This window comes from Solanum verrucosum, unplaced genomic scaffold (genome assembly GCF_900185275.1).
Source record: "Solanum verrucosum unplaced genomic scaffold, falcon-dt-bn FXZP01000218.1, whole genome shotgun sequence".
In the NCBI taxonomy this organism is placed as follows: domain Eukaryota; kingdom Viridiplantae; phylum Streptophyta; class Magnoliopsida; order Solanales; family Solanaceae; genus Solanum; species Solanum verrucosum.
The window spans coordinates 881,884-905,549 of NW_026020464.1; the positions used below are offsets into that span (position 1 = coordinate 881,884).

At 33.5% G+C, this 23,666-nt stretch overlaps 4 protein-coding genes across 4 annotated transcripts in view; 1 reads left to right on the forward strand and 3 right to left on the reverse strand.

The window, feature by feature from the left end:
- LOC125808742 (high mobility group B protein 15-like) overlaps positions 1-23,666 on the forward strand; it is a 171,704-nt gene that overhangs the window by 5,253 nt on the left and 142,785 nt on the right. The gene's annotated exons all lie outside the window — the stretch shown is intronic.
- On the reverse strand, positions 7-3,312 carry LOC125808776 (uncharacterized). Its single transcript, XM_049488439.1, has 6 exons — positions 3,210-3,312; positions 2,883-2,950; positions 1,612-1,683; positions 926-1,092; positions 736-847; positions 7-564 (listed from the first exon to the last, which is right to left on the reverse strand). Exons 2-6 carry the CDS (start codon positions 2,916-2,918, stop codon positions 337-339), a joined length of 615 nt encoding a protein of 204 aa, XP_049344396.1. The 5' UTR covers positions 2,919-2,950; positions 3,210-3,312; the 3' UTR covers positions 7-336.
- LOC125808783 (uncharacterized) lies at positions 6,259-8,847 on the reverse strand. The gene is made up of 5 exons (XM_049488446.1): positions 8,748-8,847; positions 8,489-8,609; positions 8,020-8,123; positions 6,557-6,688; positions 6,259-6,472 (listed from the first exon to the last, which is right to left on the reverse strand). The coding sequence occupies exons 1-5, from the start codon at positions 8,748-8,750 to the stop codon at positions 6,446-6,448; spliced, it is 387 nt and encodes a 128-aa protein (XP_049344403.1). The 5' UTR covers positions 8,751-8,847; the 3' UTR covers positions 6,259-6,445.
- Positions 9,944-18,033, reverse strand: LOC125808741 (uncharacterized). Its single transcript, XM_049488401.1, has 9 exons — positions 17,360-18,033; positions 16,724-16,816; positions 16,420-16,524; positions 15,405-15,557; positions 14,534-14,632; positions 14,328-14,456; positions 12,708-12,887; positions 11,382-11,498; positions 9,944-10,370 (listed from the first exon to the last, which is right to left on the reverse strand). Exons 1-9 carry the CDS (start codon positions 17,801-17,803, stop codon positions 10,209-10,211), a joined length of 1,482 nt encoding a protein of 493 aa, XP_049344358.1. The 5' UTR covers positions 17,804-18,033; the 3' UTR covers positions 9,944-10,208.

The following is a 23,666-nucleotide window of genomic DNA, read 5'->3' on the forward strand; positions in this document are numbered from 1 at the left end:
TTGACTAAAGAAACTAGAATTGTCAATATTGAATACATATAATTAGTTTAAACATTCTCTACTAACTATAGTAGTTATATATGAAATAACATACTAACTAGAGCTTAGAAAGAAGAGATTATTGGTGCATCTTATGGCAATAATAATGCTCAAGTGTATCATCTATTCTGGTTCATCTCCAGTCAAATATAACATCAGAGAGAAGTGAAAGACAAATACATGTAAACAAATTCCAAGCTCATAATATGGTACTAGGAAATTTTCAATCATCTTGGTAGCCACGCCAAGAGCGCGTTATGGCTGGAAAATAGAGCCTGAACTCGAAATTTCTGTGTTTCATGTGCTCACTGCTTCTTCTTCCACATCCTTGTTCTTTTTTCTTTTACTTGTATTGTTTGTACCTTGTTGCTGTTGTTCAGCTTTCTTTTCAGCTCGAATCATGGCTCGCCTTGTACGAGGGCGCAGTTCACGAACTTGTCTAGGAGGCATCACATACGGCTCTAGAGGTCTGTCAGCAAAAGGGTGCTCATCATTGGTAAAAATCCTCAATTTCCGGTCTCTATCCTATATAACCAAGAAAAGTAATTGCTGTCAAGACAAACAATTGACATAAGTTAACTTACTGCTAAACAAGAAAATTTGTAAACTTCACAGATGAATTGTTTAATTTTAACATCACGGTTGCTACAAGGAAAAAAGGAGGACATAAAAAGATATACAAAGCAAATTACTTACATCACGCAACTTATTTCTTGGCAGCATTCGCAGGACAGCTTTGCGAATAACTTCTGTTGGATCCTTAGCCATCTGGTCTTTCAGACTCCTCTCCTTGAGGTGGCCTATGTAACTATAAAGTCGTTCAAGAAAAAAAAATTACAAAGAGTCCTGCACGTTATGCTTGTAAGCTATATTCAGTTACACTTACCCAGTGTGCCATCGATAGAACTTATCCGTGAGTTTTCTCCCAGTGACGCAAATGTCCTTTGCATTGAGCACAATGCACATATCACCTTCTTCACGGTGAGGTGCGTACGTTGGTTTATCTTTTCCTTGAATCACAGTTGATATCTGTGATGCTAGCCTTCCCAGGACCTATATAACAGGAAGTATGCTATTATTAGCTAGAAAACAGGTCTACATTGATTTTCAAGAAATATACCATGTGTAATTTCCGAGCAAAGACCGCTGTTCAATATCATCTCATTGCTAGATATTGAATGGAGGAAGATTGATCATATGTAAAGAAAAGAAATAAGAAAGATTCTCAATCGACAACTAGTATAGTAATGTAGAGCAGTATGACAAGCCTTGGAACTTCTATTTTTTCCGGAGTAAGTACAAACCGTGGAACTTCATTATCAGAAATATGAGTATTCAACTTATGACATTTTATATACACTCATTCTTGAACTCCATCATAAATCCCCAATAAGGTAATAACACATTCACGTCCCAGAATAGAGGAACGCACAAGTCTAAAGGAAAGGAAAAGGAAATAGAAATTTGCATGCCATTCCTTATCAGTGTCTAACTAACTTTTTTCACTGAGATATTTGTTTTCCTTTCTTTTTTTTTTAATTGGATAATTACAAAAGTCAAGGGCATTCCAACCTGGCCTTTGGCATCAAACACTCTCCATCTCAGACCTTCCAAATTGATACGTTTTATGCCAGCAAGAGCTTTCTGCAACATCAAAAAAATAAAATTTTATCAGTCATGAAGCAGAAGCAAATATCTTAAATAGTAGAACGGGCCAAAAGGAAAATAAATCATGACATGAAATGAAACTTCTTAATATTAAATGGTCCAAAAGTTACAGAGCATATGAGCCATGTGCCTTTCATCTATCATTTATGTTGGGAGCTTCACAAAGTTTTGAAAGCACAGCGAATAAAATGTCAAACAGCAATCACCCCCCCCCCCCCCCCCCAAATCTTCAACCTCTTTTGCAAGGTGGCAAAAGGAATGTAAACTTTTCAAGCATCTTATAATAACACTTCCCAAATTAATCAAATTATGCAAGTCTCTGAGGGATAGTCAGCCTAAACAAAGTTATCCTAGGTACAATTTCCTTGACTGTCACTGACCAAACTCAGAAATTATTTCTTTACCTCAAAGTGTGGTTAGGTATAGACTGAGCTGGCTTTCACATCATCGACTTCATCATTTGAAATAATAAGGTCACGTTTTTGGTTATACGGAAATTAGACAGTTTCTTTCAGAGGTATGTTCTTAGTTTCATAGTCTTGAGGAAATAATCTTACCCTCCCATCCCACCCCTGCCCCAACTAGACAAAGGTAGAGCTTCAAGTAACTTTATGTAAATTTGAAATCTTAAGATACTACATTTATGTCAAATGCAAACTTTTTGGTGTAATATGTAAGAAACAATCACTAAAGATAATAGGCAGCTTATCACGATCGAGGAGCATACCAAAACAGTACATCTCAACAGAACCCAAAAACCTTTTCTTTTTCATTTCCTTTAGTTTTCATCAAGCCAGTCCCGAAACAGCTTCAACCAAAAAGGAAGGAAAAAATGGAAGTACTACCGCATGAATAGATTCAACAAGTAAAAGATAGTATTTTTAACCTAATATTAGCAAATAAAAATAGTATCTTCGCTTGATCTTAGCCCATACAACAACAACATACCCAATTTAATCCCACAAGTGGGGTTGGCAAGGGTAGAGCGTACACTAATCTTACCCTTACCTTGGGAGGTAGATAAGCTGTTTCCGATAGTCCATACATTTCATAAATGCACAAATATCTCTAAAACTTTATAATACAAACAGTCTATTAACAACTGCAATACTGAAACCTGCTACATAATATAATCAAAGCTCTATAAAACAACAAAGTGATAAAAAGGAGCTTGCCTTCATGTTGCCACTAAATGGCTGACCCATCACCATCTTCACTCCAATAATCAGTTCCTCTTTTCACACTACAAAACAACCCAATTTCACATTGTCAAAAAGAAGATCACATTTCACAACTTCTCATATCTAAAATTCTTCAACTATAAAAAAATAAACAAAAATAACATACTATGAAGACAATCTGAAAAAAAAAAAAGTATTCATAAGGATCAAATGTTCATACTCTTCAAAAAAAAAGAAAAAAAAAACTGGAAACGGAGAAAAGGGTCCCAAAAATACAATTTTTACAACAATTCAAAGAAAATGGAGGAAAAAATAATTCACCTTATAGCTGAGGGTTAGCTAGGGTTTAACTGGAAAAGAAGGTAATGGAGTACCTGGGGAGAAAGAGCTTCGATGAGAGAGAGGGAAGAAGAATACTTGGGCCACTGTTTCTTTTTATTATGGGCCGATTATAAGTTATGAGCCCAAATTGAATGTTTGAATTTTAGCACTTTTAAATTACTGAGTTTTAAAATTTATTTTTTCCGTTTTATACTCACCACATTGATTGAGAAGAGAATAAAAGGCATAAAACGCGTTCGTCGAATATGATTTATGTGTAAAATTTAATCTCTTCTTATTTGTTTTTGAAATTACATTATAACCCCTTCCGTTCAATTTTATTTGTCGACTATATTTAAACTATATATATTTCTTATAGTTATTACTTTTATCATATCAATAAAAGATTAAAAAAAATTCCATTTTATACTCATCATTGATTGAGCAGAGTATGAAAGGGCATAAAACGCATTCGTCGAATGCGATTTATTTGTAAAATTCAGTCTTTTCTTATTTGTTGTTGAAATTACTTTATTACCCCTTTCGATTAATTTTATTTGTTGACTATTTTTAAACTATATATATTTCTTTTATTTATTACTTGTATCATATCAAGAAAAGATAATTATTTTTGCCATTTTATACTCATCATAGATAAAGCTGAGAATGAAAGGCATAAAACGCATTCGTCGAATGCAATTTATGTGTAAAATTCAGTCTTATTTGTTTTTGAAATTACTTTATTACCCTTCCGTTTAATTTTATTTGTAGACTATTTTTAAACTATATATATATATATATATATATATATGTGTGTGTGTGTGTGTGTGTGTGTGTATTTCTTTTATTTATTACTTTTATCATATCAAGAAAATATATAAAAATAAAAAAAAACTATTTTATACTCATCATTAGTTGAGCAGAGAATGAAAGGCATAAAACGCACTTGTCGAATGCGATTTATATGTAAAATTCAGTCTCTTCTTATTTGTTGTTGAAATTACTTTATTAATCCTTTCGATTAATTTTATTTGTCGACTAGTTGTAAACCATATACATTTCTTTTATTAACTATTTTTACCATATCAAGAAAAAATAATGATTTTTTCATTTTATAGTCATCATTGATTGAGTAGAGAATGAAAGGCATAAAACGCATTCGTCGAATGCGATTTATGTGTAAAATTCAATCTCTTTTTATTTGTTGTTGAAATTACTTTATTACCCTTCCGTTTAATTCTATTTGTCGACTATTTTTCAACTATATATATTTCTTTTATTTATTACTTTTATCATCATTGATTGAGTAGAGAACGACAAGCATAAAACGCATTCATCGAATGCGATTTATGTGTAAAATGCAGTCTCATCTTATCTATTGTTGAAATTACTTTATTACCCTTTTCGTTTAATTTTATTTGTCAGGTATTTTTAAAATATATTTATTACTTTTATTTTATCAAGAAAACATAATTATCTTTTTCATTTTATACTCAACATTGATTGAGTTGAGAAAGAAAGGTATAAAACGCATTCTCTGAATGCGATTTATGTGTAAAATTTAGTCTCTTCTTATTTGTTGTTGAAATTACTTTATTACCCCTTCCGTTTAATTTTATTTGTCGACTATTTTTTAAATATATTTATTTCTTTTATTTATTACTTTTATTATATCAAGATAAGATAATTATTTTTTATATTTTATATTCAACATTAATTGAATTGAGAAAGAAAGACATAAAATAAATTCGACGAATGCGATTTATGTGTAAAATTTAATCTCTTCTTATTTGTTGTTGAAATTATTTTAGAACAACTTTCACATATAGCAAACAAAAAAATCATATTTATATGTTATAGCAAAGTTTGCATAATTGCGCTTCATAGCAAATATATATATGTATAATTCGCTATACATATACAATTGAAAGCTATGTCTATTTCGCTATACATATATACAAAAAAAGCAATTGTATAATTCGTTGGCTCCTCTTCAGATTTGTATAATTTCGTTGGCAGACCATTTGTATAAATTGTTGTTAGCCTCTCATTTGTATAAATCGTTGACAAAAATATTTGTATATCAAAAATCGCTCTCTCTTTCGCTTTATACAAACATAAATTATACATTATATTTGTATAATATGTGTTTGTATAAAACGAGAAAGAGAGAAAGGCAAAAGAAAACGGGGCAGGGGAATATTTGTATTGTATAATTATAAGAGTATATGACGAATATATATGTATTTGCATGTGTATATATAATTTTCTCTCGCTTTATACAAACAGAAATGCAATTTATACAATTATGTTGTATAAAGCGAGAGAGGCGAGCACAGAGAGAGCGAGCGAGAAAGGAAGGGTGGCGAGAGAGAATTTGGAGGGAGAGAGGCGACTGGCAAACGTTTGCTACGGGGCGCAATTAAATCAAACAGTAGCTATTCCGTTTATTTTAGATTATAAGTTTGCCATTCTGTACAATTATCCCATTATTTTACTACCCCTTCCGTTTAATTTTATTTGTCGGCTATTTTTGAAATACACTTATTTCTTTTATCTTTACGAAAAGATAGTATTTTTTATTTTATTTTACTCAACATTAAATATAGAATTTAGACTAAATTCTATGATTAACTGAGATGCCCATCAAGTGGGAAACACCTTATGTATAACTAAAAAAGAAATAGCTTTACTCCAGTGTGCAAATGCTAATTGTTGGCTAAGTGACTGCCAATAGCTTGATTTAGTTTTATTATCCTTCACAAATTTATTTTTAGTTTTGTCTTCTTTTTTTTTACGAGAGATCTTCATTTTACATTTATAAAATTCAATTTATAAAAAATCATTTGTCAATTTCCCATAAGAACTCACTAAGTGTAAAAATTTATAATTGAGAATTCATAAACTTTTATAATGCATCTTGTGAATAGAAAATCATAGAGACCAAGACCAAGTATACCAAAGTTTGGTGAAAACTGAGCCTAAAATTTGGTGAAGCAAATAGGATCCTTCATTACAATTTACACCCCTAGATATAGTAAAACTCAGATTTAACTGTAACGTAAACCTGATATTAAATTTTCATGCGTTTATTGGTACTCTTAGAACAGTAATTGTAAGATCCAAGAACAAAAATGAAACAAGGATTAGAAAAAAGCGCCAACAGGACGGCAACTACTTCAGTCCAAGCCTCAAAAGTGAAGTTGAGGCTCATCATGCTGCAAAAGGCTCAACATTTAGATGAGGAGCTTCTCAATGGCATCCTGCATAACAAGAGAAACAACGATTTGAGTATTTACACAAGGGAAAGTGGCTGTTGATGTGACGAAAAAGATTTGGAATGTTACCTTTAGTTGCTGTATTTGAGATTTCAACTGGCTTCCCTCATTGCTCGTCACTGAACAAGCTATCACAGGACGGGTAACACCACACGCTCGACCAAGAGCTTGTTTTGAAGGGACAAAGACATACGGCACATTCTGAAAGAATTGATAAAACGAAAAAGTTAAATCCAAACTCCCTTGTTATGTCAGAAGTTTATTTTAACACAGTAGGAAGTAGATGCTAATTGAGCACAAAACAAAGGACGATAGTCGTCCAGAACAGAGCAATGTTGGTGTAGGAAAAGTGTATCAAACGATGAAAGACATGAATGAATTCTCAGATTGTTGTTCAAGGAAAACAAAATTCTAGGTAAAACTATAACTAAGACCATGCATATAACTTTGAGTAAAAGAGGACAGTTTATTACTTATACTGATAATGGCATCCCTTGCAACTGTATAGTTCTAACAAGATACAGATGCTCCACTCTTAAGTAGAGATCTCCCTTCAGAGCCCTAGGTAGGGAAAAAATCCTAGCAGGTAGCACTTCCTCCTTTATTCGAGATTCCAGTGCAGGTACCGGACAACAAGTGGGAAATCCAAAGGAAAGTATTTTTTCTTTTCAGCTTCAAAAGCATTCCCCATGCATAAGTAAAGTACATTTGCTTATCATAGATAGTGATTTTCTTATTCCAATTTAAATCCACCGTCAACACATCAGCTTGTATATGTTATCCATTTCTTTTGTTTATTCACAGAATAACAATGTCATAAAACTTGCCCCTAGGGATTTGGTTCAGCAGAAAAGTACCCACATGGGATGTATGCTAGGTGCACATCACAAGTTCAAATCACCATTAATTTACCTCATTATAATGAAACTAGTCCCTTTCTTTCTGTTGATCTTACCTTAAAGAACACCTAAAAACGTTAAAATTCTATATGCAGGAAACATAAGTCTGATAAACTGCAGCATCTACCTAATCTTTTGAGTCGGAACCAAGAAACATGACTATCGAAAACTGATAACGTTTTGACACCATGCAATGAATTTGATAGAAAATGCCAAGACATTGGAAGATTATGCTTAGTCAGGGCTTGGTCTTGCTGTTTTAGTTGTATTTTCAAGCGGAGCAGAAATATTACAAGCCAAATCATAGAATAAAACAGGAAGCAGCTACAAGAACTCTTGTTCAATACAAACTCCTCAAAATGATGAGTTTATAAAGGGAGATGTGCATAATATACACATGGTTTCCATTTTCCGTAGAGTCTGAAATCAGAACAACATAACCTCACAATATACACAAAAGAGTAAAAAACAGAATCGTTGAAAATGCCAATAACCAGAGTCCCTCAGTATTCATTACCTCTATTGGAGCCATTTAATCCACTACTCAATTAAAAAAAGAAAAGCCACCACCAAAAAAAGGGTAAAAGAAGACAACTTAGTTAGGAAAAGAGCAAAAGGCAAAATATAAATCACCTTATCTTCGGCAAGGAGTGGAAGGTGAAGAAGGATTTCAAGGGGCTCAGTATCCGCGGCCATGACAACGAATTCCGAAATTCCTCTGTTTAGTGTCTTCGTAGCTGAAACAGAAGAACAACACAGTTTTCTCATACAGTTGAGTAGTACAATGAGGAGCAACACATTACCAATTCAAAAAGCCGGAAAAATCAAATCTTGATGCATAATTTTTTTAGTGGGTGAAATGAAACCAAACCCAATTTTCTCCATCTTTAGTTAAACACTACACATAACAGTAACTTATTAACCAAAACACCATATAATAAAGTTCCAAAACAATACAAGTAACAATCTTTCTGGCTTATTCCCCACCACCACCACAAAACTAACTCAGTTTTATTAATCTTAGTTAAGCAGTAGATATAAAATATGATTAGCAACATAATAATAAAAAGACTTAAATATAAAGTGTAAAAAAGTGAATAACCTTCATTAGCACCCTTCTTAAGCTGCTTATAATTAGCAGCTTGTTGAACCAAATCCATTATGGTCGTTGTAAGCTGTGAATCAGCAAGCGGGTATGCTTTTGGGTTCACAGTTTCTGTTGCCTACAATTACAGTAAGCAAAACAATCAGAATTAATTGTGTATTAGAACAGAAAAATCAAACAAAAGGATGAAGAATTTCAATAAACTAAGCAAAAGTATCAACTTTGAAAGCAATATTATTAGAGAGAGAGAAATCACCATGGCAGCTGCTGATTGAGAGAACTGTGGAGGAGAAGGAGGAGTTTAGGGTTTAGGTGAAATGCTAGGGTTTAGAGGAAGTTTTTTGACTATAAATTAGAAAATATCCCTATTTTTTTATTTGTTCACATGTTTTTTTTATTGTTTTTCTTTTCAAATGTTTTAAAAAAAAAGTTATTTAGGGTCGGTTTACTAATAAGGATTGTGGTGGAGTAGTAAGTACTATTTCATCCTTAACCAAGAGGTCTCAAGTTCGAGCCTCCTTGATTACAGAGTCGCCTCTGTTAAGGAGCATTTTAATGTAAGACTTTTCGACGCGAATTCAAATTTAATCAGACTTCAATGTGAGTACCAGATACCACGTGGGAGAAAAAAAAAGTTTGTTTGGCCATGCGATCGGATTGAATAGTTCATTCGTTTGTCCATGAATGAGGAAGATTCTGAAGTTAATTTAGAAAAAAAATTGATTTTTATTTATGTTGAAATGAAAAAGGATAGATATAAAATAAATTTTAGGATACTCTTCTAAATATAAGTTGGTAAGTGATTATATTTATTCTCAATTACTCATGAAGCGTTGTGACAGTAGTATCAAACTTCTTATGTTAATTCTTTCATAATCTTTTATCTAGTATCAAAGAATTATTTATTTAGCATTTGTATTACTTTTTGTTGTGTGTTACATTCATGGATAAATAATGAGTAATCGTAAATAAAAATTATTCTTTAGTTGCAAAGTTTTGATGTTAAAATTATTGATAACCACGTGTTTAAAGAAAAAGAAAAACTTTTATTGATTGAAAAAAAAAATACTTGAAAAAAATTGCATGTATATTTTGTGATTTTTGTTAAAAGTTGACATTGTTAAGATCACGAGTGAAAGTGTACCAATTTAGCAAAAACAAAAAAGGACAATTAGTGCTCCAGGGACACTTTTGATCTGCTTTTAATATTTGAATTATGGGTCACGTCTTATTTGATGTGTAGGTAATAAGTCGTCATGATAGTTAAAGCATGTAACTGACTTTTTCGGGACAAGTTTAGGGGGGAATCTATGCCTTTTCCCGTAAAAAAACAGGTATTCAATTTGCCAATAGTTGATCATTTTCTTTGAGTAGATACTTCTTCTATCAGGAAAATTGTGTATATTCACACCAACAGAGTTGAAATTGTGCATATGCCTTTGTGAGAATGCATTTGAGAATACAATAAATATTTCCAAAGCCAAAACAACAGCTTTTAACACTCACTGATCACCGTAAACACGAGAACAAACCATACGTTCTATTCCAATCTACTGACAGCAAATGCAAGACGAATGATTGGGAGAGAAGGGAAGAGAGGGGGAGGGAGTTTGCAGATGCCTACTACTTACTGAATTGACGAGACATTTACATGACAATACCAAGAAATACAAAGAATTAGACTGGACAACCAAAATCTCTTTTCTGCTCGACAGTTTTAGACTGATTTAACGCGTAGTTTGTTAGCTACGTAGAGGAGGTGACTGATATTTGTGGATGGATAATTTTGCAGTAGCTTCAAATTAGAAGTGAAATCCCCAGCAAGTAGACGCCTCCGCACAATAATTAACATAGCACAGCAGACTCGAAGCAGCGTTTCCTGCAAGTTAAAGAAAATTTTGAGTATTCCTACATTTCTTTTTTATAACAGAGAAATCCCTAGTGGCGCAGTTCTAAACTCACAGTCTCAGGGTTGCACAGCCTCCTCCTCCCTAACCCTTGTGGTGCAACATTTTTCCTTTCTCTCTTCACTTCAAGCAAACCACCCCAAACACACTGCCGACCTGACCAGTGACCACACTGAACTCACGAAACATAACCTTGTAAATGTTCAAGATGCTATAAAGTATTGGTTTTGTACTTTTGTCAGACACTCGTAAGTTCTTTTAGTTCAAATCGTGATGGCAAAAGACATACAGCAGATATGAAAGTCCCATGATTGTCGAATCGCTAGCTTAACAAATGCAATGACAGGCAGATTCCTTGCAAGTTGAAGCCTTTTGGTTGAAAATTTAAATTCCCCTCTAACTGTCCCCAAAAACACTCTCCCATCCCCACCCTGCATTGTACCATGTGGATAGGGACCCAACTGCATTGCTGCATGACCATCTCTTTGTGTTTTCAGTCTTACAACTGAGACATACCATCAAATCCGGGATTTTCAAATTCTCTCTTCTCCGATAACATGTCCACACGTCACAAAGGAAATAAACCAAAAAATATACTAGCAGACAACAATAACTCCACCTCTATCCCAGACTAGGTGAAGTCAGCAGTAGGAATCCTCCTTTTAAAAAATAAAGGCTGGCTGTAGGAATCCTCAATATCCACTCTGCTTGGTTTGACCAGTTTCATTCCAACACTAAATAATTTGTCTTTTAAAAAGATATGGGGTTCTCAAACACCAAAAATTCTCTACCTTTTTTTACTGACATGCAAACCAAACAAACTCAGCAAGAAAACCTAGGTAAGTGTAGCAACATGACTAAGCCTTAATCTTAGTCCGAAATAGTTGAAAGGAAGATAATTAAAGAAGCTATCAGTTCATGCAAAAAAAGTTCTTATCCAAGCTATATAGCTACAAAAGTGCATTACTTCCAGGATGTCTTACCAGAGGTCCTTCGGGATCACTTAGTAGTGTGTCCCATATAAGCAGACTGTCCGGGAAGTTGAATTCTTGTGTTAGCAGAAGTGTTATCCATCTGAATGCGTAGAACTGTGGATTCACCTGTTGCACCAAACATCAGGCACATAAAGATCACTAATAACAAAGTACTAACTATGACATCATCAAGTGAAGGTAGAAACAAGAGAAGTCAGTTATTTTTATTTATTTTTGAAATTGGTAAGTCAGTTTTTTATCACTCATATGCAAGTAAAATAGTAAAAGCAACAATTGCCAAAGGAACTACACAAAAATACAGATGTCTTGTCACACGCACAGGCACACACCTATGGGGCATAAAACAGTTGCCTAAAAAGCACAGCCCAATCAGCAATGGCAGAACCAGGATTTTCACTAAGGGGGTTCAAAATATGAAGAAGTGAACACAAGAAAAAGCTGAGGGGAGTTCAACATCTACTATATATACATAAAAAATAATTTTAACCATGTGTAATTTTTCGCCGAAGGGGGCCCTACTGGCTCCGCCCCTGCCTATCAGGATATATAGATTTAAATTAGACATGCATGCAACCTTTAGGCCAGCAAATCCTATTAATAGAGGTGGAAGGTTACCAGTTGCTTCAATAGTGAATACATGATGCATCAACAAGACAAACAACAAAGATACATTTGAATCAATTCTTCTCATATCAGGTTAGTTTCCCAGAATATCTAAAAGGTGCAAGAAACTTTGATGAAGCAGAATGATGATTCATTTTAATTTTGAAGGAAATATTTCACTAGTGAACAAGGTTAACGTGTGTTCATGGAAGTATTGAGCTTAAATGTGAGTTCTCCTAGGCTTAGGCAGTCACCTTCAATTGAAACTAAGGTGCCGTAAACAAGTAATCTTTAGGTTGACAAGTCCTTAACTTCTGCATCTTCTTTTAATAGTTAACAAATCAATGTTCAAATGTTAAAATGTGAATGTACAACCTGATATTATTACTTTGTTGGCATTCAGACTTTTTTTTTTATGAAGTAAGAAGTCGTCATTAAAGGCATCGAGAAGATGCAAATCAAAAGAGATCACACTTATTGTTGGCATTGAGGCTTCTAACAATAAGTTAGAATTACATTCATCATCCTCTAAAAAATCTAAATGATATATATGTCACTAGGTGGTGTAAACTTGCAGGTTGCATAATTACCAATCAGAGAGTAATAAAGCAGACATTTTTAGCCATGGTAACAAGTGCAGCTAGCTAAAGTTAAGCATAAAAGAGATCTTACTTTTCTTTTTAGTATTTTCATTCATAAAAGAGATCTTACTTTGGTTGTCATTTCAAGATGCCGCCAGAGCTCCTCATCATGTTCTTTCAGAAATTGTGATAACTTTGTAATTGTAGAACGGATTCCAACAACACTATTGTCAAGTTGCTGACAAAAATGATCACGAAATCCACTCAACAGCTCCACGAAGCAGAAGAAAGTGTCTGCTTCTGCAGATGCCTGCATAGCTTGCAAATCAAAAATGATAAACAGAGCTGAACTTGTAAACATTGACACTTGAATCCAGAAAAAAGCTGAAAGAATTAACTTGTACAGATGTAATCATCATTTATCTCAACATGTGCCTGCCCAACAAGGTTGGAGCAGACGGGCATACATTAAGGTAGTATTTGTCGGAAAAAATATGACTTGGGCTTGAAACTCATATTTTTATTTTGCGCAAAAAAATGTTGCATAGTGAAGATATCTAAGCTGACTCTTTCAAAACACTCAAAAACTATATTCATTTTTATTGTTTGAAAAACACACAATTAGTTGGCATCAACAAAGTTTAGGCACAAGGCTTTGTAGGAAGGTCTATTATCAAGGCAAAAGGCTTCAAAACAAGATCTAATAGTGAATAACTGATATCTTGTAACATTAGCCTAGGAGATAGGGCAGGATTCAAGAGTGTGTTTGCACCACTTACACGAAAGGAGATGTTGATAAACAAATTAGAAGTCAATACGAACTACGAAGCATTAGAAGCGTATCTGAGAAGGTAAGGAGTAAATAAAGTGTTTTGCTTACCATTTACATGAGTAAGACTTTGATTAGTTGGTTACACAAGGATGGTGTTTCGACTTTTTGAAAGATTTGATAATTCGTTGTTTTTTTTTTTTTTGTGGCAAAACTCAAAAGCAACAAACAAACACTTCTTAAAAAAAATAGAAAAACTGTTTCAAACTCAGCTATTCAATTTTTTCAAACCAACCCAACCAAGTGATGTAGATTGGAATTCAAACCTAAGATCTCCAGGTTGTTACTCTATGCCTCAACTAGCCTCAACTACTCAACCATCCCCAAGAGACACTAATATGCATATTTCCATTTTCTTAATGTGGTAAGGGGAGGCACATCTTGAAGTATGAAACTATTTAGGTAATGAAAGCTATAATTTTGCAATCAAATTTTCTTAGGGATTGATCAAGTTAGGGAAGAAATATTGGGATGGCTTTAATCAGGGAACAATGCAAATAACATAATAAAGGGAAATGGATCAATATCAAGGTAGTTTTGGCATGTCCTCTCCAACGACATGTTATTGGCATTTTAGGGAAGTGCAACTTTCTCATATCCACACAAGTCTTCATTTGAAACAAATATGAGTCTCTAAAGATACGTTTTGACAATGGAAATAGTGTTACTAGCTAAAGTATTGCAACAGTAAAGCCCTTATGAGGAAGAAAATAGAAGACAAGCAAACAAAAAGAAAGGAGGACATGTGCTTAGAATGGATTGTTGACATCAACAGTGGTAAAGCTGAAGCATAACAGAATTCAGAGCATTGCTCTCAACATATTCAGGAATTCTTTGGTCACAAAGCTGTTATGTCTCTAAAGTTACAATCTGCAAAACATAGCTAATGCAAATATAGTCCAGCATCAAGGCATCACTTACTGCATTTTCCTCATTGGGATCGTTCCTGAATACATAGAATAGTGGAGCCAATACTTCATTCATCCCTTGCACATATCTTATACCAGGATTGAGTTTGGCAAAAATAATGAGTATATTCCTCAGAGAATCCTGATAACCCAAGATACACTATTAGGTGATCAACAGAGATTTGTACTAACTCTCAAGTCAAAAAGGCTAGAATTTACCTGGTTAGATTTTGCAAATGGTGTGTCCCCAGAGAAAAAGTGCAGGTCTGGATGTGTGCGCTTGACATCTCGATCTATCTGTTCAATTATTTCCGTGTCCTAGAAGCAAATCACACAGAAGAATTAGTAGTCACTTCAATGTTATACAACTGTCAGATAATTGGAGGTAGAGATTTCATGTTGGAAGATACATTGATGTTAACAGTTATCTGGTGTAATGTACCAACAGTACTTGACAACAGCTTCAAGACAAACAAAAAGCAGAACACGAGTTGACTCCACAAAGCAGAACATTCTTGCCTTGGGTATTCCATAAACAGTTACCTAGCGCAGGAAAGGAAAAGAAGGGGGGGGGGGGCTCTCTTCCTTCAGATTATATCAAATATTTATTTGAGTTTCTGTGGCCTGCCCCTTGGCCACATGTGACAGGGTTCCTCATCTGGCGCTTTTGATTTCTCTCTTGCGGCTTAGGGAGGGGACTTTACTTGTTTATTTAATTTAACAAGGAACTAATCTACTCCATTCAACTAGTTCCAGTTTCAAATCCCAGGCAATCCCACTATCAACTCGCAATTCTAATTCTCTATAGAATAAAAGAGAAGGGTGTTTTCAGAAGCAATTGATCCATTTCCCTCATTTGAGCCCATCACGACCACACTTATAATGAATTGTATAATCAGCGGGAGTTAAAAACCTTAGGAGGAACGTCTACAGGAATAAATATATAAATAAATAAAAAAGGATGTATAAATTTGATTACAAAAACGCAACCATCTGGTGATAACATACAGCACTCAGTTATGATCTAAAAGGAACTCCATGTAAACATTGCGGTGAAAGATGAAAAGAACAAGAAGAATAAATATTGTACCTGGAAGAACTGATTCCATATGCTATTCTTCCCAAGGCTTAAAGGATGCTCTCCTTGAGGTATCTCTGATCTTGGGAGTGCACCCTTGTCCTCTATCACTGTTCCTTCATCGTCAAGAATTACCGACTTCTCCAACTTCCTCGTAATCTCCGACTGCCTAGCCATATTAACATTCAGACACCGAACATTTGAAAACAAGCAATGCTCAAGTTCATGTAATTTACCACATTTATTTTGATAAGTAAATCCAGCAGATATATAACACCCCTTTTTTATATAGTTAAGCCTTCACAAAAGAACCAAGAAAGTGCTGAAGATACAATGTATGCTTTAACACCCAAATAGCATACATGATTTTGATCCATGAGAGAGCTTCTATCATGTTTTCCAATTTAACCCCCAACTCGCTGAGTCAATTTCACGGCGGAGTTTTTTTCTAGTATGGACTACCAAACAATATCATGGGGGCAATTAACACGATCAGTGTGATATCTGTACAAGAAAGAGATAAATAACATTTTCTAGCTAAGCTAATCTGTCTAACATGTCTATTGCAAGGGTTCAAATACCCAAAAAAAAAAGAAAAAACACACTAAAATAAATCATTCAACAAGATGTCGTTTCAACTGGAACATTAATTTTTATTCAGTTGGTATAATGTGGATATTTTCTCTTCTCACACAGGATCTAAAATTTACAAAAGTCAAGTAGAGGATGTGTCAACATGGAAGAAAATGTCAAATAACTTGCCCTTATTGTTACAGAACCAAAAACTCTGAGAACTTGCAAGAAGTGCAAGCATCAATAGATCAACAACATGACTTTCATCAATAACATCATGCCAAGGATAAACTTTGCAGCCATAGTTTCAGATATACAGAATTGTAACAGCTCCAATTAGCAAAGCATCTTCTTTAATACCGACAAACGGTAGAACAACATTTAAGAAACTAGTAAAAATAACATTAACGCGTTTGACTGTAATCATTGCATTAGCAGCAAGTATTGAACTTACAGGATTCACCAAAAGCTCCTCTTTAAAATGCTTGTATTGAGACCTCTTTTTAACCAACTCTGTTGGCCATAGTGCTTTCTCGGTTGGCAAATATCCCAATAGCAGCTGCACAAAGTACATGCAATTAGGAGGAAACTACACACTGAGACTAATCCAAGGTAAAACCTTTTCCTATCAATAGAACGTTTGGATAAGAGGTTACACCAATTGCATGGTCAGACACATTCCACAGAAATGAGCAGAGGAGTATTAAGTCCGTAATATGGGTCAGCGCAAATTAAGTCTCGACAAGCAAATCTTATACCTTCCACACTGTAGCACGAATGCCAGCTCCATCTGGTATCCCTTGTGATGCTAGCCTCCTGACTTCTCCCATGTTTATAATCTTTCTTGACAACTAAATTTAAAAAATGAAAAGAGAAAAAGCTGATGAATACTCTATTTAACAAGAATGGAAAACCACCATACAATGGAACTTCAATATCCCGAAATGAGCTGCTTATGTTAGGATTATAGCCAGTTTGGTTTGATTTTCTTTCTCAAATTAAACCATTACTTCCAAATAAATCAGTTTCATTAATCATAATCAGTGTTCAGTTATCATATGACAAAGAATTACCTTTCCAATTAACATCCACATATGTTTCAAACAAAAACGATTACTTTTCCTTTTTTCTAAAACAACAACACCAATAACAACATCTATGCTTCAATCCCAAGCTAATTTGGATTAACTAGATGATATCTCACTATCTATTCTGCTCCACTTAGCCTTGTCTTGCTCAAATGTTCAATAAATTTGGGGACTATTTAAGCACTCAACCAACAAGATAACATTAATTCCAGACAGTAGTAAGACGAATTTACACAAAACCACATGCAATTTAGATGCCATAGATAGGTATAAACCAACAAATAGACAGCAAAACATCGAATTAACCTCTTGACAAAGCTGAGCCTGACGAGAAATATCCTCAGCTGACGTAATAGCTGCTGCAGCAGCAGCAGCAGATGCAGAAGTCGTTGTACTACTAGCGGAACTTCCATTTTCATCATCACTATGATAATTACTACTACTACTCAAAGGATCTCTAATTTCAGCTTTAGCGCGTGTAGGCACGTGCCTAGTCTCCGCTCTAATCACAGCCGGGGCTGCAGTCATTGAACCAGGCCGTTCCACCGTAAAATCTCCGTCACTAGCCGAACCACCAGCTTTAACGGCGTTAACGGTAACAGTAGATGATTTAGTAGCTGAACGTGTAGACCGGTCGTCATCCTCATTTAACGGCGTCGGCGATGAAGATGGAGATTGAACTGAAGGTTGTGGTCCAGGAGACGACCAAAGTGAGCTGTTGAGCCAATCGGGAACGCGTTTGTTAACCATATCGTAGGGCTTATTTTTTAAAAACGGAATTGGAATGAAGAATTGAAGCGACGGCGGAGCATACGGTGGCTGAATAAGTGAATCCGGCAGATACGGTAGGATTGAACGCCGGCGGTGCTGATACTCCGGCGAGGTGTCATTGTAGTAATAGGAAGAGAAGTCGTGGGAACATCGTAGGTGATCAGCGTTTTAGAGAGAGAAAAAGAGGAGAGAGAAAGAGAGAGAAGAAGTTGCCAGGTAGATATGTAGTGGTCACGTGAAGGTCACATGGGGAAATGAACTTTTGCGATTATTGTTTCAAATTTCAATAAATATGTGTATTGAAGTCCGACTAATTTAAATTCGGGAAAAGTATTAAAAATACCCTCAATTTTGATTTATTATAGTTGATTATGTGCTTACCAATAAAATGAAGTTAATTCTTTTCTTCATTGTCTACAAACTTGTCACATGTACCCCTCAATTGGATGAAAAATCTCAAATCAAGAAAAATGACCCGATTTTACTTATATTACCCAATTTTGACCCGATCCAACCCACCTAATCATATAACCTATTCATCTTCATCTTCATCTTTACCCAAAAACCTCATCTCCGACCAACTCGTCATCACCACCAAACAATTCCATTTTTACCTACCATACTTCACAAATGGTCACTTTTTTTTAATTGAATCACTTTGTTCGTATAATGATAACTCTAGTATTGCTTAATTGAACCAACAATAGTTTTTTTGTGGATTGTTCATGTACAAGGTGTTTGTGTCTATCGAGATGCAACGTCCTAAAATAATATTACTTTCAAATCGAATAAACCAGAAAATCCGAAACAAACCGACGGTTATATTTTTTGTTTCGTTTGGTTTTGTTTTAGAAATTTAAAAGATCGACTAGATTGATTTGGTTTTAATTTTAATCAATAATGATCCAAATTGAACCACAAATGCCCCTATCTATGAGACTATGATAATGCAAGGTATATTATTATGAATAATGTAGTACAATACTTTTCTCCTGTCTTAATTTACACGATTTTTTTAAATCTTAAAAGTCCGATGATTTTAGTTCATAATTTGTTTTTTTAATATATATATATATATATATAAAATATTTGAATTATTGATTACTATAGTATATAATATATTTTTTACGTCATTTTCAATTATGTATATTTTATTGCAAAACTTAAGAACTTAACTTTCGAGTACTATCGAATTTTAGAAATTATTGACTTTTGAATTTGAATAGTGTTATATAAATTAAGGTGGAAGGAATAATTTATTTTTAAGTATTGAAATTTTATTTTTATTTTAAATTTGTTCGACAATTTCTTTTGAGGTTAATTGATTTTATAGTTGCTTTTCATAAATTTGATGTATAATATTGACTTTTTTACAAGCAATTTTTATTTTACACCTACAAGATTTAGAAATAAGTAACTTTAATTCTTTATTTGTATGAGATTCACAATGTAAGCAAGCTTAAAAGGGTACAATTTAATTTTTTGTTTTAAATCTTTAAATAAATTTAACTATATAAATTTGGATTTAACCAAATTATGTTCCTTTAATTTTGTAATTTTTTCTCATTCATAAATAAAGTTGTACTTGCAATTTTATCTTTTTGTTTACAATGTTTTATCCATTATATTTATATCATTAAATAAAAGACTACGTACCCTTATAAGTTGTGATATAATAATTGAGATTTCTCTATTCTTAATTAAGAGGTCTCGAATTTGAATCTCTCTATATGAAAATAAATTATACCATTGCAAATACAAATTTAATGGATAATATTGTGTGCCAATTCTTACTTTAGTGTGTTATAATCAGTGTCATAGATAATATTTTACTTAGATACTATGCAAATATATACTTACTTGAACGTTCTTCTTTTAAACTTTAACCACATATTGTTCAAATGCTTATTAAATTGTGACCAAATAAACAATAACATATCCAGTGTAATCTCATAAGTAGGATCTACGAAGGATTGAGTGTATGTACTAGATTGCTTCCGAATTCTAATAAACTCTCGGCTCAAGGAAATATCGCGAAATGATCAAATAACAAAAGTGAAAGTACTAGAAAACATTTTGAAAACAGAAACAATATAACTATAATACAATAGTGCAATAATCGAAGTACAAGATACAATAGATAGTATCAAGAAAAAAGGAACAATATAACTATAATACAATAGTGCAATAATCGAAGTACCAAATACAATAAATAGTACCAAGAATAGAAATCAAAAGACAAGAAACTATTTTTCTATATATTATGATATTGCATAAGCCAATTCACAATTTACCAAATGACAATAATAAAATGTTAGTAATATATATATATATATACTTGTTTTTTCTTTTTCACTAATATAAAGGGATAAGGGTTTGAAAAATACCCCAACTTTGGTCGGATTTGCTATTGCGATACTAAACTTTCATAAGGACCTATTACCTCCCTAGACTATTTAATACCGTATTTTTTACCCCCTGAACTATTTAATAATGTATTTTAAAGGTATATATGTGTCCACGTGGACACATAACTATTTATAATTTTGCATTATTTTTTATGTCCATGTGGACAAATATATATGTTTAAAATACGGTATTAAATAGTCTAGGGAGGTAATAGGTCCTCATGAAAGTTTAGTATGTCAACAACAAATCCGACCAAAGTTGGAGTATTTTTCAGACCCTTATCCCCTAATATAAATTATAATATACCAACTCTTATTAATTTATGGAAGTAAATTAAAATAATAACTTTAGGTAAATAAATATATATACTATAATTTGCTATTTTCCTTTGTTAAAAGAATCATTTTTGCTCATAACAAGGAGTCTTGAAATTTTATTTTATACACATAAATCATATAAATAATTAAATAAACCCTAAAAAAAGTCATTCTTCTCCAATAGCAGACGTAATGTCACATAAGTCTGATATTAATGTTTCATGTGATATTTTATTCTCCATCTTTGTTAGATTACCTATTCAATCTTTATTACGTTTTAGATCAGTATCAATATCATGGAATGATATAATCTTTAGTCGAGAATTTAAGAAAGCTCATATCGATCAGTCCAAAGCGTTGGGACGTGTAAGTTTCTTATTACAAAGTTATATTAGTGATGAATTTAAATTTATTAATTTGAAAAATAATCTAGTAATTGCCATAGAAGATAACAAGTTTCCTCTAAAGGGATTTGAATACTCTCATGTGTTATGCTCACATGATGGTTTGGTATTATTACAAAATGGTGGCGTTTACAAGACGTTTGGTTTATGGAATCCATCGACTAGACAATGCTTAAAGCTTGCATCATGTCCACATATGAATATCTCCAATCCTCAAGGTTGTGGGTTGTGTTATGATCCTACGACCGATGATTGTAAGGTTGTATTGATTTATAAGTTGTTTTATCTTGTCTATTCTACTAGAAACTTCTGGACGGAAAAAATAACTCTCCCACAATTAAGTATTAATTCATGGTCATCACATTTATACGAGGGAATTACCACCGGTGGTTGTGTATATTGGTATAAGGTGGCGGGTGGTAATAGAAATTGTGCAATTATATATTTTGACATGAAGTCAGATGAATTCAAGGAGCTTCCAACACCGAGTTTCATAGGTGATAGTTGTAAGAAGCACTTGTTCCATTTGACTATCTTGAAAGGTCGTCTCAGCTTATACAGACTACAAAAAAAGAACGGATTGGAATTGAACATGTGGATCATGGAAGATGATGGATGGAAATTGTTAATGAAAATTCCCAAGGTATTACCAAAATTTTACAAATATACTAAAATTTTATGTTGCTTAGAGAATGATGAAGTTATTTTTCGAGGACCAACGAGTCCCCATATTTCCATTTATAACCCTAAACAAGGAAAAATTGTTGTTAAGGAATTTATATTCAATTCTAATATAGGTTATTCGTATTTATATCCATACCCAACAGGTTTGGATAATTTATATTTTCCAAAAATCATGCACTAGTTAATTTTGTATATTTTTTTTCTGATCTATAAATAAAGTTGCAAATTTATCTTTTGTTTACTTTGTTTTGTTCATTATATTTATACAATTAAAAATAAATTACTACTTATCACATTCTATCTATGTATATGTTGTGTTTGTTTTGAATCATATTGATAATAAGAAAAATAACATAAGTGAAGAAGTCGTGACAGAATACTATAGAAACCATGAAAAAACTAAGTATAGGATACAATAGATAATACCAGAAATCACAATAAACAAAGTATAAGATACAATAGATAGTACTAGAAATCGAAGGACAAGAAACTGTTGATTTACTTCCAATCACATTCTCATTTTTATGAAAGAAGTAGATATTATTGCATAAGCCAATTCACAACAAAACATAAAGCAAAGGACAGGCATGCCAATACATTTACCAAATGCCAATAAGAATCTAAATTTCCAAGATGTTTTCCACATAAGAAACAAGAGAAATGTAACAAGCTTGCAAATCACTAAGCACATGATCACTACCTCATGTCCAACTCTTGGTTTATCCAATGTCGGATCCTCGTGTTATATTGTCCACACTCCAGATGTCTAGTCTTTGAGTGTGCTCATTGGTGTGAGACGTAGTTATTTGCCAGTGGTTTTGGGCTATCCTCGCTTTATTAGCTAGTTGTTGGGGTTAAGTTAGGGCTGAGGTCCATTTCTTCACATTATCGGACTGTGGTATTGTCCCGGGCAAGTTTGGGGTTTGCTTTGTTCCCTGTCCTACTGAACAGGTGACACAGCTCCTGCTTGACAAGGGCACAGAAGACTAGACTCCTTACTGTAGTTATTCAAGTTGCCATACACATGGAGGTTGAAGAGACTGTTTGGATCTTCATAAAATGCTATCCAAGATTGATGATGCCAAATGCCACATCCATTACGACTATTGTCTCTCTTGAATATGTGAATTTTCAGCAGTTGGAGCAACCAGTGACATTCTTAACTTCAGCCCAATCGCAAAAAACTGAGGTACGTCAATGCTGATGAGGCGATGACCTCTAACTGAAACCATGTACCAGTCACAAGAAAGTAGTCACATATACTAGCAAAGAAAAATGAGTGATGATTTAGCATAAACCATATAAATGCCTATTAAAATGTGACCAAATAAATAGCATTGACAAAATCCATTCTAATTTCTCTGTTTTGTGATTGTGAGCTTAGCCAACATAGTTTTCTGGAATGACTCACTTTAAATCGCATTCTAATTCTTATGAAAGAAGCAGATATTGCATAAGCCAATACACAACAAAACAGAAAGCAAACGACAGAGACATGCCAATACATTACCCAATGCCAATAACAATCTATTTTTTCATGTTGTTTTCCACACAAGAAACAAAAGAATTGTGACAAACTTGCAAATCATTTGAACACGATCCTTTCCTAATAACCTGTAAACAAGCATTATTTAAGATCTTTTTTCTGGATTATGATGACATTTAGGTGTAGTCTTTACTCACCAAAAGCCTCTCCAGTAAACAGAAGTAGGCAAGCATGCTGATGATGAGGAGAACAGGAAAGTCTTGTCAAACCCTGTAAGCAGTTTGAACACGCCGAGTAAAATACCATGTAATTTAAATCAAACCTTTCTTCGTTTTGATAGGCACCATGTAATTAAATTATGCTATTTCCAGATAAGAAACAATAAAGAGTAACAAAGTTCATCACTTAGTGGAGTCTGGAGCAACTGCTTCTTACTTGATTTGTAAATTCAAACTTAACAAAGCATGAAAGGCATAACTGAAAAAGATCAATTTTGCAGTAAATCCTTTATCATATCAGACGCAATGAATCAAACATGATTA